The sequence below is a fragment of the Pseudorasbora parva genome, chromosome 24 (assembly GCF_024679245.1).
Source record: "Pseudorasbora parva isolate DD20220531a chromosome 24, ASM2467924v1, whole genome shotgun sequence".
Taxonomy (NCBI): Eukaryota; Metazoa; Chordata; class Actinopteri; order Cypriniformes; family Gobionidae; genus Pseudorasbora; species Pseudorasbora parva.
Window position 1 is genome coordinate 21,632,129 of NC_090195.1, and position 17,466 is coordinate 21,649,594.

General features: G+C 38.2%; 1 protein-coding gene across 1 annotated transcript in view; it reads left to right on the forward strand.

The window, feature by feature from the left end:
• topbp1 (DNA topoisomerase II binding protein 1) overlaps positions 1-15,340 on the forward strand; it is a 28,529-nt gene extending 13,189 nt beyond the window's left edge. The window contains exons 9-28 of the mRNA XM_067435291.1: positions 151-314; positions 592-842; positions 921-1,216; positions 1,309-1,481; positions 5,338-5,549; positions 5,744-6,066; positions 6,404-6,589; positions 6,768-6,883; positions 7,017-7,140; positions 9,137-9,301; positions 9,406-9,502; positions 9,611-9,806; positions 10,459-10,688; positions 10,864-11,003; positions 11,083-11,185; positions 11,543-11,706; positions 11,792-11,920; positions 12,046-12,135; positions 12,250-12,411; positions 13,518-15,340. Coding sequence (XP_067291392.1) covers positions 151-314; positions 592-842; positions 921-1,216; positions 1,309-1,481; positions 5,338-5,549; positions 5,744-6,066; positions 6,404-6,589; positions 6,768-6,883; positions 7,017-7,140; positions 9,137-9,301; positions 9,406-9,502; positions 9,611-9,806; positions 10,459-10,688; positions 10,864-11,003; positions 11,083-11,185; positions 11,543-11,706; positions 11,792-11,920; positions 12,046-12,135; positions 12,250-12,411; positions 13,518-13,655 — 3,459 coding nt within the window. The 3' untranslated portion in view covers positions 13,656-15,340. The remainder of the gene's footprint in view (positions 1-150; positions 315-591; positions 843-920; positions 1,217-1,308; positions 1,482-5,337; positions 5,550-5,743; positions 6,067-6,403; positions 6,590-6,767; positions 6,884-7,016; positions 7,141-9,136; positions 9,302-9,405; positions 9,503-9,610; positions 9,807-10,458; positions 10,689-10,863; positions 11,004-11,082; positions 11,186-11,542; positions 11,707-11,791; positions 11,921-12,045; positions 12,136-12,249; positions 12,412-13,517) is intronic.
• Positions 15,341-17,466: the final 2,126 nt, after the last annotated feature.

A 17,466-nucleotide genomic window follows, 5' to 3' on the forward strand; every position in this document is an offset into this window, starting at 1 on the left:
AATCGCGTATGTTTCCTGCATATTAATAAGTCACACATTTGGGACATTGTTTAGATTAAAAATCTAAATGGAGTAATGTTGCATTTGTGTGGATTTAAATGTTGAGTCTGAAACAGAAAACCCGTCCTCCACCCTCTTTTCTTCCTGTAGTTGTACCTGTGTGGCCTTTCAGGAAAGAAACTGGAGAAACTGAGGCGGATGGTGAACTCTGCTGGAGGTCTACGCTTCAACCAGCCCAGTCAGGAGCTTACGCACATAGTGATGGGAGAACCAGACCAGGGGGTCAAAGTCTTCCTTGACAAAGCCGCTCACAAGTTAGTCAAAATCTATGTTGGGGTGCAACTGGGCATTATTTTGTTTTAATGCCCAGTTGCACTTGGCATAAATGCCAAATGTTTAACATTATTGATATTGTTACGCAATATTGTCTTGTGTAACACTGTGAAGCTGCTTTGAAACAATCGTCATTGTAAAAGTGCTATATAAATAAAGTTGATTGATTGATATTAATATTGACTGTTCCTATCTAAGTTGCCATCTGTAGCCAGAATAAGGTGCAATATAAGTGATTTTAAATGTGCTTCTCCTCAGACCCCATATAGTGACGGTGCAGTGGCTGCTGGACAGTTTCTCCCATGGTACTTTGCTTCCAGAAGATGGCTACTTCCACCCCTCCTTCCTGCCCCCTGCCCCAGCCACTGTTGATTTGCCTGCTGCTCAGAAAGCTGTTCCCCGTGCCTCCAGATCCTCTGTAGCTTCCCCTCCTGCCCCTAGTCCAGCCCGTCAAGCTAGAGCAGAAGAAGACCTGCTCTCGCAGTACATGGACAATGAACAGACTGTGGGTGAGTTGATACATTTTTCATTCCCCTTCTGTGTACTCTTGTCTGTTCCTCATTCTTCCCTGTCTGTCTTTTCTGTAGTGGAGCTGCCTCAGGCCACTAGCAGTAGGCAGAGCGTTTTGCTTCCAGATCCTTCAGCTGTAAGGAAGGACTCAACCTTGGTTGAAACCTCAGAGGGCGGCCTGTTTTCAGGGAAGCGCTTCATCTTGGTTGGTTTTGGAGCTGAGGCTGAAGCCCAGCTTTCAGAGCTAGTCATGGAAAATGCTGGGAAGATTTTGGTCGGCCGCTCCAGAGCAGTAGCGCATTATGCCATCGTGCCACTGCTGGGCTGTGACGTGGAAGCCACAGTAGATGAGGTCGTAACAGATACCTGGCTGGTAAGAAAAAAATACATAATTTATGCACAGACAAGATACCTTTTGTCATCTTTGTCATTCATTACTATTGATCTGCTTGTGTGTGTGTTCAGGCTATGTGTGTGGAGCAGCAGTGTGTGTTGCCATTAGCCTCTCATCCTCTATTCACACCAGTAACAGTGAGAGAGGGCTTCTCTCCTCTCAAAGACTGTGTGCTGTCCGTCAGTCAGTTTACTGGAGCTGAGAGAGAGTCCCTCATTCAGCTCGCCAAACACCTGGGAGCAAGGTAAGAACCTCTGTAGACTGCTCACTGAGACCTTCTGGTCACCTTCTAGGCAGTTTCAAGTTCTTAACAAAACTTCACAAGTCTGAAGTACACACAACCTCCTTCCTTGTGAGATGGACATGGTCATTAAATCAGTCAAGGATTCATTATATTAATTAAAACAGATTTTCAGTCTTCAGCAAGGTTATTTTCGTAAACGAAAACTGAAACTAAGACTAAAACTATTGGTCAAAAAACATTTTCGTAAACTGAAATCAAATTAAAAAATCTGAATAAATAAAAAACTAAAACTAAACGAAACTAACTACTCTTACTAAAAAACTAACTGAAATAAAATAATAATTAGCAAAAATAAATATTCGTTTTCGTTATTAATAAGCTCTATTTCATGTGGTGGAAAATCTGACTGTGGCGGTTGAGGGAGTGTCTGCATATTGCGCTACTGCGCGTGAAGTGATCTGAGTGACGGACGCGTGCAGACAGGCAACACATCGCTAAACGGCAGTTCACAAAGAATCAATGCGTCCGTGGCAGTGAAATGGGAAATGACAAAAGGTAATGAGATGCACGTTGAACTTCTTTTAACTTAAGCTCACTGTTTTAGAATGCCGTTTCTTACGCGACGAGAGACGCAGGCGCAGAAGTCAGCAACTATAGTAGCAAGTACTAGCCTACTGTGCGTTTGAGATTTCATGTTTGCATAATATTGACAGGCTCAAAGGTGTTATCATAATCATTTACATTATATTATATTATTATCTGTGTGGAGACATTTCCCCACAAAGTAGGGAATACCAGGATACACACACACACACACACACACACACGTTTGTTTCACTATATAAGTGAGGACATTGCATAGACTTCCATTGATTTTATATCAGGTCAATGATATTTTATATCCCCTAACCCAACCCCTATCCCTAAACCTACCCATCCCAAGAACGTGCAAAACAATAGATTTAAATAAAAACATGTTTTGGCCGATTTATAAGCCTTTTTAACTAGTGAGGACCAGTCAAATGTCCTTATTAGTCAGTTATCATAATATTTTACTAGATAAGTGAAGACATTGGCCCCCTTTACAATTATAGCACAACACACACACACACACACACACACACACACACACACACACACACACACACACACACACACAGAGAGAGAGAGAGAGCACAACAGTGTGTGTTGGCTGTATTCAGATGACTTTAGCTAGCCTACATTGTACTACTGAAGAAATTAAAATAAGCTTTTAATTGTTTAACAATATTTCATCTTTGTTATGAATGAGTTTGTCTGGAATTTATAATTTTTACATTTATATTTTACTTTGCATTTATTTGGTTCTTTAAGATAGATCCTCTGAGTATTAGCCTATGTCAAAAATATCAAATATAATTTTTTAATATCAAAATATAATTTATTTCATTTTTAATCTCCAGATTGTTGTTTGTATAGGTCATAGTTTGACTCAAGCTTTTTTGCTCAAAGGTGAAGACCCGACTTTATGCATGTTTTGTAAGACCGTCCTGGGTTTAAACAATAATGCTCGTTTATCAAGTTATTTCACTTAAGGATGTTTAGTAAGATTAAAGTCTAATCTGTGCAAACATTAACTTTGCTGAAAGACCTTGATTTGGTCTCTACACTTCATTATGCTAACTCTGCTAAACTATAATTACTAAAACTAAAACTGAAACTAAATAAATAAAAACTAAATAGAAATGTATTTGCAAAATAAAAACTAAACTAAAACTAGCTAAACCATTTGTAAAACGAACTAAAACTAAACTGAAATTTGTAGCAAAATTGAAAACGATAATAAAATAAAAACTAATTTCAAAAAGCGAAACTATAATAACCTTGGTCTTCAGTCTAATTATCACTCTATTGATAGAAAAAAATCTAAATTGCGAACTGCAAATTTTTTAATACATTTTTTTATGTGTAGCACGTTTTAGAGAAAAGCACAGCATTGTGTTCTTTTACAGGTGAGCAGCTCATCACCGGTTGTTTTCAGTGTCACAGAGCTCCTCTGTTTGTGGTAAATGCTGCTCCACAGGAACTCCATCAGTGCTCTGAGTTTAGGTCGCTTATAATGTGCATTTAACAACACAGTGTGCGCCACCCATTTCACCAGATTTGGCTGAGCAGTGTTTATAAACCTGCTGCCAATATAAAAAGAAGCTTTAAAGGAATGTTCATCCAAAAATGTAAATTCTGTCACTATTTACATTTGACTTCCATAGTATTCTTTCCACCCATACTAAGGAAATCAGTTGGGTCCATCAACTGTTTGGTTACCCATATTCTTCAAAATATCTTGTTTTGTGTTCAGTAGAAGAAAAATATTCATAGAGGTTTGGAATAACTTGAGGGTGAGTAAATGATGACATTTTAATTGTTGGGCGAACTAAATAAAAGCTTGATGGTTTAATGCTGGGTTGTCCAAACTTGGTCCTGGAAGGTCCACTTTCTTGCAGAGTATAGCTCCAACTTTCCTCAACACACCTGCTTAGAAGTTTCTAGTATCCCTATAAAGACCTTGATAAGCTGGTTTAGGTGTGTTTAATTGGGGTTGGAGCTAAATTTTGCAGGACAGTTGCCCTCAAGGATCAGGATTAAACACCCCTGGTTTAATGTTTGAAACATTGTCATTTAATTTGTACCATAAAATTAAAGTTGTCATATTAATGTTATATTAACTTAGTATTTGTTAATATTAGTTATACCATGGTCTGTTTAAATGCTCGATTCTGATTGGCTGGAAGGTGTGCAGTAAGTAAGGGATAATCCACGGCTAGCCATGCATTAAAGGATTTTAATGCACGGCGTAGAGGCGAAGAACCGGCCGACGCAAAACGGAGGGTGGTTGCCTCTAGGTCGTGCAATAAAATCCTTTAATGCATGGCTAGCTGTGGATTATCCCCCTTATACCATGGTTATAAGTTATAGCTGTAACTGATGTTTTTTAACAGACGGGTTAAAATGACGGTTGTTTTCTTAAGTTACGGATCGTTAGTTCCGTCGCTTTAAATAAAGTAGAGCCATAGAAATGTTTTTATATGAACAAATTATCACATTTATTTAAATACATTATTAAAAGAGAGACAGAGAACTGAGAGAGAGAGAGAGAGAGAGAGAGAGAGAGAGAGAGAGAGAGAGAGAGAGAGAGAGAGAGAGAGAGAGAGATGCGTTCGCAATCTCTTTATGTCAGTCTGAAGATCCCCTCGTTGCTTAAGCATAGCGAACATAATTTAATGATTATTTAATGGATTTATTAAAATTATTTATGAATGCAGGCACTGCAGTGACTAGGCAATCTTTATTTAGTTTACTTTTTGTAACTTAAGAAAACAACCGTCTTTTTAACCTGTCTCTTAAAAAACATCAGTTACAGCCTTAACTTGTTTTTAACTTGGCAAATAACCATGGTTACTCCGCTTCGCGTCGGGTGGTTCTTCGCCTCTACGCTGTGCATTAAAATCATTTAATGCATGGCTAGCCGTGGATTATCCCTTACTTTATGCACACTGAAGTAACATGAACAAACAATGCACAGCTTAATTTTTTTATTAACAAATACAGTAACAAATGTATTGCTCATGGTTAGTTCATGTTAGTTAATACATGAACTAATGTTAACTAATAAAACCTTATTGTAAATAATTGCCCATTTCTTAAACATCAGATTTTCTTTATTTTACAGTGAAAATAGTATTATTTCAAAAGTTATATTTCTTATTTCGTTTAATGTGTTACTTTGTTTGGCCAAATTGTGCGGCGCTACAAAAAAAATCTGTCAAATCTGATCTTATATTTTCTTATTTCTCTCCCCCTACACGTCTATCTGCAGTGTTCAGGATTACTTTGTGCGGACTGCTAATCAGAGAAAGGGAATGCTGGCCAGCACTCATCTGGTACTCCAAACCCCTGAGGGCACCAAGTACCAAGCAGCCCAGAAATGGGGTCTGCCTGCAGTCACGATCCGCTGGGTTTTAGAGTCTGCCAGAACAGGAAAGCGTGCCGATGAGGGACGATACCTGGTTGACCTGCCACCTTCTCCAGGTTAGTCAGAAGTAGTATTATAGTTGATGATCCCAAATGTTTTTCAGCAATTATATGAGCTGTCGTTAATAAACATTTTGTGATTGCTTTCCTTTTTTTTATTGTTAAAAGTTTCTGTACATGAATTCTGTACAACATCATTAATTGGTCACTTGGACATTATATTATTACTCTCTCTTTGTGATTTCCTATAGAGAGAAGTGAAGACAGTTTTGTTGGAGCATCTCAGAAAGACCCGCCGCCCCTGCGCCTCCTGCAACGCTCCCCAGAGCTACCCCTACTGGGCCCACAAAATAGCGCTGCCATCACCCCTCTGGACACGACTCGCTTTCAGAGCCGCACTGTCCGTTCAGCAGTCAGAAAGTTGAGACAGGGAGAGGAGGAACAGGCGGAAGTGGCAACCCCAGGACAGGAGGAGGCCAAAGGAGCCATGCAAAAAGACTCCTCCCTCCAACTAGACACCCCTTCTCGCTTCCTGAGCAGAGACAGACTCTTCGGACCCTCATTTAACACTAAGGTAAGCTAGAAATGGGAAGAGATATCTCTTTTCAAGCTCAGAAAACATTTTTTGCTGTTAAGGATTAAATTGTTGTTAATAAACTGATATGAAAAGGCCACACAGTTAGTTACATTGTCAGACACATCATTCCATTTACAAATCAGTACCTGTTCAGTATTCGGAAACTTGCTTATTCCAGATGCAAAGGGGTTAATCATAAGACAGCTAATTTTATATATAGAAGATGCAATGGAAAAACCAGCCTGCTTAATTCTAAGGGTAAAAGAGGAGTGGATGATAAAGATAAAACTAAATCATAACTGTTTTGTAATATGTTGGCATGTCTGTGTTGCAGGATGTGTTTGACCATTTACAGACTCCTGGTAATAACCCTCAGCAAGGTCAACGGGCGGAGACTCCTCTCTCAGAGGTCATCGAGAGGAACCTTCAAGCTGCAGTTGCCAACAGTAACCGCAGTCATGTCACAAACCTCGCAGCCATGACTGCCAGTCCACAACTGGGGAAAGAGCCTGAACCTGAGGTATACACACACTCACTCATATGCACACATTGTTTATCTGAATACAGATATTTACGTGTGTGTGTGTGTGTGTGTGTGTGTGTGTGTGTGTGTGTGTGTGTGTGTGTGTGTGTGTGTGTGTGTGTGTGTGTGTGTGTGTGTGTGTGTGTGTGTGTGTGTGTGTGTGTGTGTCTTGCAGGTGGAGCAGAAGACTGCAGCTCCGCTCAGGGACGTGGTGGTGTGTGTGAGCAAGAAATTAAGCAAGAAACAGAGTGAACTCAATGCAGTGGCCGCCTCTCTCGGTGCAGACTTCAGGTATTTAACAAATCTAAATATCTAACTCACAGAATCAAACTACAATGCATGTATCCAAACAGTTCCTCCTGAGATGTTGGTAAGACATATTTTAGGGTGTAGGTGCGAAGTCTAATGTCATGTTTGTTTTTAGGTGGTCGTGTGACGACTCTGTCACTCATTACATCTACCAGGGTAAAGTTGGAGATAACAGTAAAGAATACAGAGCTGTCAAAGAGAGAGGACTTCATATAGTGTCACAACACTGGCTACAGGCTGTACGTACATGCAGATACTTCTTATTGTCTATAAATACATTTTGAGATCTGCTAAAGAATACATTTAAGTTGAATTACATTATAGCAAAGGTTATCAAAATTTGAAAATTGGGGAAATGAGCATAAAAAATTATATATGTGAACCGATAAATAAAAAATTGGCAGATTACCAATATTTTATTGATTTTACATCCCCAATGTAAATATAAATTATACATTTGTGTCAGAAGTTGCAGGAGTGCTTGGAGTACACATTCGTTCATCTTTGGAACACAAATTAAGATATTTTTGATGAAATCCATATATATCCATCTAATCCATCTGTTTGGACCATCTATAGACAGCTATTTAATTAACACTTTCAAAGCCCAGAAAGGTAGTAAAGGCGTAATTAACAGATGGTTACCGAGTAGATCGTTCTCTAGGATGCGTTTTCATGAAAATCGAATGTAAAGAGTTTTATCTCTAAAAACAGATTGGCTTAAAACGCTTGTCTATGGGGTACAGGGTAAGTGAAATGAAATCGCTAGTTAATACAACAAGGCTCAAAATAGCCTCACACTAACACGGTAGCATAATAAGGGTTCCTACATGCAAACTGAAGCATTGAGAACTTTGTAAGTGTACAAACAGTTTAATAAGAAGATACTAATTAAAGACTTAAACGTCCATTACGCATATAGAGACAGGAGCCATCTTGGAAAAAAGTCTTGACGAGTCGAGCCACATGTTTTCCAAGATGATGCCTGTCCATAAACGGGTAATGTACTGTCTTTATAAAGTATCTTCTTATTAAACTGTTTGCACACCTACAAAGTTCTCAATCTTTCGGTTTGCATGTAGGGACCCTCATTATGCTACTGTGTTAGTGTGAGGCTATTTTGAGCCTTGTTAGTGGTATTAAAGGTGCCCTAGAATGATTTGAAACAATATGTTAAATTGTTATCTGATATCTACATAGAGGTTATGTGGCTTATTTAAGGGCAAAATCATCCGCGCACGAGAATGAGCTTGCATTCGTGCTGTTGCCATATTTCAGTAATTAAACCCCCCAAACAGAGCTTTTCTGTGAAAAAAAACCTATATGCATCCAGTGTTTTACCTAAACATGTCCAATCTGGCAACCTTATGCACGCAAGCTCTCTCTCTGAACTGTAAACACCAATAAACAAGTAAGCTGCATTTTATCAATCTCCATTTGAGATGTTCTGCTTAAAGTGTGTCATTCAGCCTACATTTTAGACTGCATTGACTGTGATGTAGCCTAATCTGAAATACAAATAGGCAAAAACATCATAGGAAACACCATACATCAGTTCTCAAAAATATAAATATATAACATATTTTTACAAAATGAATAGCCTTGTCAAATGATTGTTGTTTTAACTTATATGGTGGAAAAGGTGACGCCACTGTCACCTTTGGCTTGGCTTGCTCAGTTGGGGACACTAAAATTATGGTCCAAGTTATTCAACTAAATATACAAATTACATTTATTAATTAGGTCATATTTAGTTCTATAAACTAGCCAAATCAAATTTTGTTGCAATATTGCCCTGTTTAACACTGTGAAGCTACTTTGAAACAATCATCATTTTAAAAGTGCTAGATAAATAAAGTTGATTGATTGATTGATTGATTGATTGATAGAGATAAAACTCTTTACATTCGATTTTCATGAAAACGCATCCCAGAGAACAATCTACTCGGTAACCATTTGTTAATTACCCCAGATTAATTTTTCTCCGGAGTTGTCCTTTAAGCATAACAACTTTAAATTAGGGATAATTCAGTTAGATGATTATTATTAATACATTTTTGTGATCATTTTGTGGTGAAATGGCGAATTGGCAAATTATGCAGGACTGCAAAAAAAATAGACATTGTTAATTTTGCATTTTATTCAGCGATCATGGAATCTTGAAACACTAGGGGGACTGTAAAGCATAGTGTAAACTGGATAATTCGTTAAATTCATTGTCCGTTCCATTTTCAGTGCGCAGATGAGCAGAAACATGTGTCCGAGTTGCTCTACCCTTTCACGTTCAACCCTAAAATGAGCCTCACCATGAGTCAGGTGGCAGATTGCACTCAGAGGTCACCTCCCCCTTCCACCCCCCGCACCAGACTCAGGGCGTTCACAGAGAATGAGGAGACCAGGGTGAGGGACTAATCACAGCATTATCGATACTCTTCAATCCCAGCATATTATTGAGCTTTTTTTCTTTGTTTAAATGTAACTTGAAAAAAAAAACTTTTTTAAAGCTTGACCCTGATGACAACATAACAGACATCTCAACCCCTAAGCGAGTCAGTGTGGGAGAGCCTGAGAAAGATCAGACCCTCAGCACTGAGAGAAAAAGTGAGTCATCTTTAAAGATGTGATCTCATAGTTTGTCTCTGACTGTTCTGAAGTCACAATTCAGAGCTAATTTTCTCTCCTCCTTTTTTTTCCTTATCCCTCCCTAAGATCTTACAGAAGCACTGGAGATGAGGGAGAATCTTCAAAGGCAGCTACAGGAGATCATGTCTGCCACTAAACTAACCAGCGGTCGTCGAGGCTCTTCGCGGTTGGTCAGAACAGGCTCAGGGGGGCTGGACTCACCCCACACCCCAGACAGCCTGGGGCGAATGGGTAGACGGAGCCGCAATTTAGAGGCCCTACGGTATAAAAACAAAACTACCCAGAGTACTGTATCTAAGGGGTTTTCAAACTCCATGATGCCAAGGACCCCCAAATATGATGAACCCCATTTTATGAGGGACCCCCTTCCTAAAATCTGTCTATATATTTTTATGTATATGAAACCGTAAATAGTAAGTGTGACATTATAAATACAACATATTTCCAAGCTTATTTTGGCTATACTTATTGGTTTATAAAGCTAAAGAAAATTTTAAATAAAAAATTATTTGTATAAGTAACTTTCACAATCTTACGTACTGCGTTAAGAATACCGCCTTACAACCCCAGTGAGCGAGATAAAGGGTAACTATAGTGAGGAAAACTCATTAGATGGATTAGAAGACTTTATCCTTAATAATGTCTTTTTATTATCTGAAATTTTCTGGGAACCCCTTGGAACTTTCTGGAGGACCCCTGGTGGTCCCCGGACCCCAGTTTGAAATCAGTGATGCCATCAGTGTGTCATAGCGTGTAGCATGTAGAGTTTTCAGTTGTTAATTAGGAAACACAGGATGTGTTCTTCTGTTTTTAGGTGCATCCTGTTCACCAGCAGGCTCTTGCATCTTGTCTCACTTTTTGCTTTGTGAAGTTGCATTTATAGGATTGCATGTTAAAAGATTGTCTTTTGTCAGGATGTCACGTCAAGTGGCCGTGGACCTTAACACTGAGCCGTCTCAGAGTGAGCAGATTGTGTGGGATGACCCCACAGCACGAGAGGAGAGGGCTAAACTGGCCGATAACCTGCAGTGGCCTGGAAGCCCCTCCCAGCACTCAGAACCCCTCGCCCTCGTCCCGCTGCCTCACTCTGACCACACAACCAATGCCAGGGACTCCATGACTGACTCTGAACTTGTGGAAATGGGTATGCCAAGTTTTGCATTTGAAATAGTTCAAGTTTTTTTGTTTTTTTATGTCTTTGCTGAATAGTATTATTTAAAAAACGTACTGACCTCAAACTTTTGAACGTTAGAGTGTGTGAAGAAGTGAAACTGAAGTACAAATGTTCTAAATTATTTAACTCTTCTGACCTTTTCTAGCCGCATTTGAAGTCATTGACGCACAGCTGAAGCCAAAGGTGACCCCACCTCGAGTCGACACACTACAGAACCCTGAAACGCCTAAAGCTCCTAGTATTGCTTTCCCCATTTCTAAAACGCCAGCCATTCCCCTTCCACAGGTACACCTACACCTATCCCTGGACAGCAGCTCTAACTCCTTTTGTTTGAATCTGATCTAACTGGAACTGTTCTCAACAGATTGAAGATGAGGAGGAGGTGAGGAAGGATCCTCCACGATTTCTGCTGTCTTCATTGAATCCACAGGAACGCATCGACTACAGCCATCTCATAGAGGAGCTAGGTTATTTCACAATACAAATCAGTGTTTCCTGTTTCTTCCACTGCTTGACATTTGTACATTGTCTGCCAGTGTTTTATATTAAGGACAAATGTTTTCAACATTGGTAAGAAATGATACGTCTTGAACACATTAGACCAGCATATTAGAAAATTCAGCTTTGCCCTCAAAGGAATAATTTACATTTTAAAATATAATACAATTATTGTAATATTTCACAATATTACTGTTTAACTGTATTATAATTGCCACCTTGGTGCAAGCATAAGAGACTTCTTTAAAAAATTAAAAAAGCGCTACCTCAATGAATCCCCAATTAAATTTCTTGTATTTGACCCATCTTCTATGTCACATGTGCAGGTGGTGTTGTGCTGGAGAAGCAGAGTTTTGACCCTAGCTGCACTCATGTGATTGTGGGTTATCCTCTGCGGAATGAGAAGTATCTGGCCGCTATGGCGGCGGGCAAGTGGATCCTTCACCGCTCATACCTGGAGGCCTGCCGTGCAGAAGGACACTTTATAAAGGTGTGTGTCTGGGTTTGTGTTCCCCGTCTTTCAGTCATGATCTCAGATGATGTTCATGCCCTGGGTGTGTGTGTGTGTGTACCAGGAGGAGCAGTATGAGTGGGGCAGCAGCTCTATACTGGAAGCTCTGCCGTCCATCAACTCCCAGCAGAAGAGATTGGCACTGGCAGCCATGCGATGGAGGAAGACACTACATGGTGGCTCAAACAAGGAGGTACCCAAATATATCAATATACATATATATATATATGTACACTCACACACATATATGTGTATGTACACTTAGCATGGATAAGCCTGCAAGTACATGATGCAGTGCCTAAAGCTGTTGTTGTGCAGGGAGCTTTTGGTGGCTGGATTGTAATGCTGAATATTGACCAGGCCAGAGATGCTGGATTCAGAAGGCTGCTGCAGTCTGGAGGAGCCAAGGTCTGTTGTCTGTTGTCTTTTGTCATATTGTCTCTTGAGTCCAGATTTAATTTCCTATGACCTTACAGGCAGTCGTTTCTTTGTCCTGTATTAACCCTCTTTTCATCCGTATAGGTATTACCAGACCCTTCTCCCTCACTGTTTAAAGAGACCACTCACCTGTTTGTGGATTTTAGTCGGTTAAAACCAGGTGATGTCAGAGTGGACATTAGTGAAGCGGCAACTCAGGGGGTCAAATGCCTAAAACCCGAGTACATTGCTGATTACCTCATGCAGGTGAGAGATGATATTTCAGGTCACATGGCAGTACGAGGGGGGTGGGGAGGGAAGGGGGATATTGGGATTTATTATTATTATTATTATAATTATTATTATTATTATTAAAGCTTCTTGTTTCCTGTCCTTGTTTGTAGGGCTGCACAGTTTGGCAGAAACTATTTTATAAATATATAATTTTATATAATTATAAAATAAGAATCATAATAAAAAAATATTAAAATAAAGTACAACCAATATTTTTATTATTATTTTATAATGAAATATGGTTACACTTTATTTTAAGGTGTTGTTGTTACACTGTAATTATACATTATAAAAGTACTGAGTAACTGCTTACTATAGGGTTAGGGTAGGATTAGCGTTTGGTTGAAGGTTAGTTGCATTGTAATTATGCATAATTTATTATTACAACTATGGTAAGTACATGTAACAAGGACACCGTAAAATAGTTACCTTAAATTAATAATGTATATTTTACTGTGTAATTTATACACTTTAAGTAAGTAATATTATTTAATTAAATGTACTTACTATAGGTTTAGTTGCATGTAATTATGCATAATTTGCAGTTATTACTCAAGTAACTACAAGTACATTTTGTAACAAGATAACTAAAATAGTGTCAGACATATATTTTATTTTACAGTAAAATTATATTTACTCTAGTAATATTTTTACTAAATTAAAACATTAAACACAGTAAGAAATTACTATTTTAACATTTCACAAAAATGTCAAAATAATTGTATTTAAGAAATATAATGATTTTATTTTACAGTACAACTGTAGAATTACAATACTAATACATATCACTGTTTTAATTTTCAGAAGTTAAACCATTGAGCCTCTCTTTAATTGCAAGTTTGTGAAAACTTGGGTTTGGCCCATGTTGCCTTCCAAACTCGTCCATGAGCGATTTTTTTGGTTTTATGTTGATTAATCGTGCAGCCCTACACCTGACATTGAATGTACCAGAAGCAACAATGTGGACTTTTGATTACTGTAATTGCATGTTCTGTTAAGCTCTGAAATGGTTGGCAAGGCAACAAGTTGTATGATTTAATAACTTTGCCCTTTTAATATTTAAAAAAAAAAAAATTCAGGAGCCATCTCCTTCAATGGACGCTTACTATCTTCCTGGTGCAGCTGCAGATGATCTAGAAAAGGTTCAAGATACATCTTCACGCAAACGGAAAGCATCCGGGGACATGTCCACATTGAAGAAGAGCCGTGTGAGATGAAACGGTCCCATTTCATTCTCATGATATCTGTATTTAATATGTATTTAATTCATTTTATTCATATTACATTGTAAGAATTAGATTTTGTCTGTTTTGTCAATAAAAAATAAATTCATAATGTGAAAATTAGAAGAATACATTTTTTTTTAAATGCATAATTTAACCGAAATGTAAACAATTTCACAGCTCGTATTTTTGTTTTACAATAGCCATCTCTGGACTCTGATGTACTACCACTTTCTGCCCTGCAGAGGGAGCAATGTTCACATAATAGAAGGGTGGATAAATGTAGTGGTCATTTTAGCCATATTTTACTGTTACATAAAAAATGTATGAATAAAAAAACGTTGCTCGGACAGCCAAAAATATGTGATGAAACATGATGTACAGGTGGACTAATTGGACAGAAAAGAACATTGAAATGTTTTCTTACTATGATGCCTCATAAAATACAGTCTATTGCATGTAATTCAGTTTAAAGTGATTTGTAAAGTTCATCACTTATGTTTGATGAGTCCCTTGATTATCTGATCAAGTATAACAAGTAATTACATTTACTCAAGATGTTGCTTACAGTTCCTGTTTGACCCCTGGAGTAAGGTTGTTTTTTGTTTGTTTTTTACGAAAGACATCAGAATCTTCTGTGTCCACAGCAACCGCTCTGTTACTAATGGCAACAAGTGCATCGGTTCTTTTATGCTGTTGTCTGGCTTATGTCATAGAACAAATTAATCTTGATCAGATACTTATTACTTGTTTGATCTTTCAGTTCCCTTTCTATAGTATCACTAGCATTAATAATATTTTTTAAATAATTATAATTTTGCCACATTAAGCACTTTTTAAGGGTTTTAAACCAACTGCCCTCCGCTAGTCTTTTCCCCCTATAATAACAGATTACCATTTATTTTTTTACATTGAAGTTTGTGGAATCCCATGATGCCTGTCACGCATATTTACTTTATGCCCTAACTGGATTTGCTTGAGAAGTCTGGTGGCCTATATGGGCATGTAAATGATTTACCCCGGTCATGGCTAAGCCTGCCACCAGCCGACTGTTGAGACCTGGGGGTTAAACCACAGTCCCAAAGCCATCGGATTACCAAGTTGGATCCCCCATTAGTCACAGAGGGAGGTGATGGGGTAGGGGGATGGGCTGTTCTGAATGCCTGTTTGTCTTACGGAACACATATCTGCTATCACCTTTTATGTCATTGCACTGCACAGATGTTTCTGCCTTTGTGCTTCTTTGATTTAGTACTGAATGAGAAATTAAATGTGCAGTAAATTACTTCTTTTGCCCAAGCTCTGTAACTGCTGGTGCAGATAAGACCTCTTTGCTCCTTACCTGTCTACAAGACTGATATTGGGACCAGTACAACCTAATGAGAATAACAAGCCACCCTGCTGGGACCTCTATCTGATAGCAGTGCCATTTGGCTTTGGTAATAAGAGGAAATGTTGCATATTGTGAAGCCTATGACCAATGCAGGACATGGAAAATGTCCATATTTCCGTAAGGTATGAATGGGGATTATGCCACAGCCGTTGTATAGAAGTGGAACAGAATGTCCCTTTGTTCTTGTCTATAATCAGGACACAGTTGTCTGTTGATGCTCAAGATAATGCTAAAAAATATGCTCCTTTATGCTTGCAGTGCCTTGTATTCCAAATAGTAAATAAAATGTACATAATTTAGTAAAAAAAAATAAAAAAAATGTTCTTGCTGTTTACAGAGTAGTCATAAAAAAGGCTGATGTTATATGCTTTTCAAATGGTTCAAAACCCAATTCGGTGATTAGTTTACTACTTGTTTTTACTTACTTTGTGGCATGACACGCATTGCTGTTTATTCAATTTTGCTATTAGGTTTTATGGTAGCACTTTATTTTACAGTCCTGTTCCCTATGTACATTATGTAGGCTATTTATTATAGTAATTGCAATAACTGGAAAAAAACTAGGTACTAACCCTGAACCTACCCCACCTAAACCTATTTACCTGATATTACCCAGAACTTTATTAGGAAAGTAGGCCAGCACTGTAACACATAAGTGCACATACTGTAAAATACAGCCAGTTTGTATTAAAGGTATAGTTCACCCAAAAATGAAATTTATGTCTAATAACTCCAAATGTCTCCTGACATTCTGAACCTAATGTTGTTCCACACCCGTAAGACCTCCGATGATCTTCGTAACACAGTTAAAGATATTTTATGTTTAGTCCGAGAGCGTATCTAAGTGTATGCACACTATACTGTCCATGTCCAGAAAGGGAATAAAAACATCATCACAGTAGTCCATATGTGACATCAGTTGGTTCATTAGAATCTCTTGAAGCATCGAAAACATATTTTGGTCAAAAAGTAGCAAAAACTACGACTTTATTCAGCATTGTCTTTTCTTCCGCGTTTTTTTTTCAAACCTCAAATAAAGATTCAAGCGGTTATGAATCAGCGTATTGATTCATGATTCGGGTCGCCAATGTCACGTTATTTCAGCAGTTTGGCAGTTTGACAAAATCATGAATCAATACGCTGATTCATAACCGCTTGAATCTTTATTTGAGGTTTGAAAACAAACGCGGAAGAAAAGACAATTCTGAATAAAGTCGTCGTTTTTGCTATTTTTGGACCAAAATGAATTTTCGATGCTTCTTTTTTTTTCAATTTTCTTTGAAGATGTTTTTATTCCCTTTCTGGACCTGGACAGTATAGTGTGCCTACAGAACACGATCTCATGGTCATGCATATAAATAGTACAAGTGTGAAATCTCGTAGAATGGATATGCCAAAATGAGTTTTGCAAATGCTACACAGTTTTTTGCGTACATATGATATGCACTTTATGGTGTGTAAATGGCACGGTCATGAGTAGGTTTAGGGTGGTGGGGTGGGGGGTTCGTACGTATAATATGCCATAAAGTGCGTATCATATGCACGCGAAAATTTTGGCGTATACATTCCACATTTGGCGTATACATTCGTACGTATACTATGCCATAAAGTGCGTATCATATGCACGCGAAAATTTTGGCGTATACATTCCACAAGATTGCACTATTTATACGCATTATCGTGAGATCGGGCTCGCCTACACTTAGATACGCTGTCGGACTTAATATGAAATATTTTAAACTGTGTTCTGAAGATGAACGGAGGTCTTACGGGCGTGGAACAACATTAGGCTGAGTCATTAATGACATAAACTACATTTTTGGGTGAACTAACCCTTTAACCTGTCAAAGATCGTAGACGGCCCCAGATTACTATTATTCAACATTCACTGCTTAAACATAACACTATTACTTTATCTGGACAAACTTAGTATCATCAGACAGGTTAAAGTCTTCGATATTTGAACACTGTTTATGATAAAACTGGGTTGCAGTGACATTAATTTCTTAATTTATGTCAGGAGTGTATTATAATCAATCCGTTAAGAACGAAATTTCGAATGGAATATCACACACACATTAATTCTCTCTCGTCTGCAGCAGCTCATTTGTGTTCACAAAGCTCGCAAAGAACAGCTTTCAGTTTAGCTCTTAGTTCAAAAGTGCTTATATTTGGAGAAATATTGACATATTACCACATGCTTGCAAAATAGTTTGTCAAACAGAATACCATTTGTATTCCTTTCTCACCTGAAGTATTCGATCTAAAAGAGCTAAAACATGCACATACAGTCTTGTTCAAAATAATAGCAGTACAATGTGACTAACCAGAATAATCAAGGTTTTTAGTATATTTTTTATTGCTACGTGGCAAACAAGTTACCAGTAGGTTCAGTAGATTGTCAGAAAACAA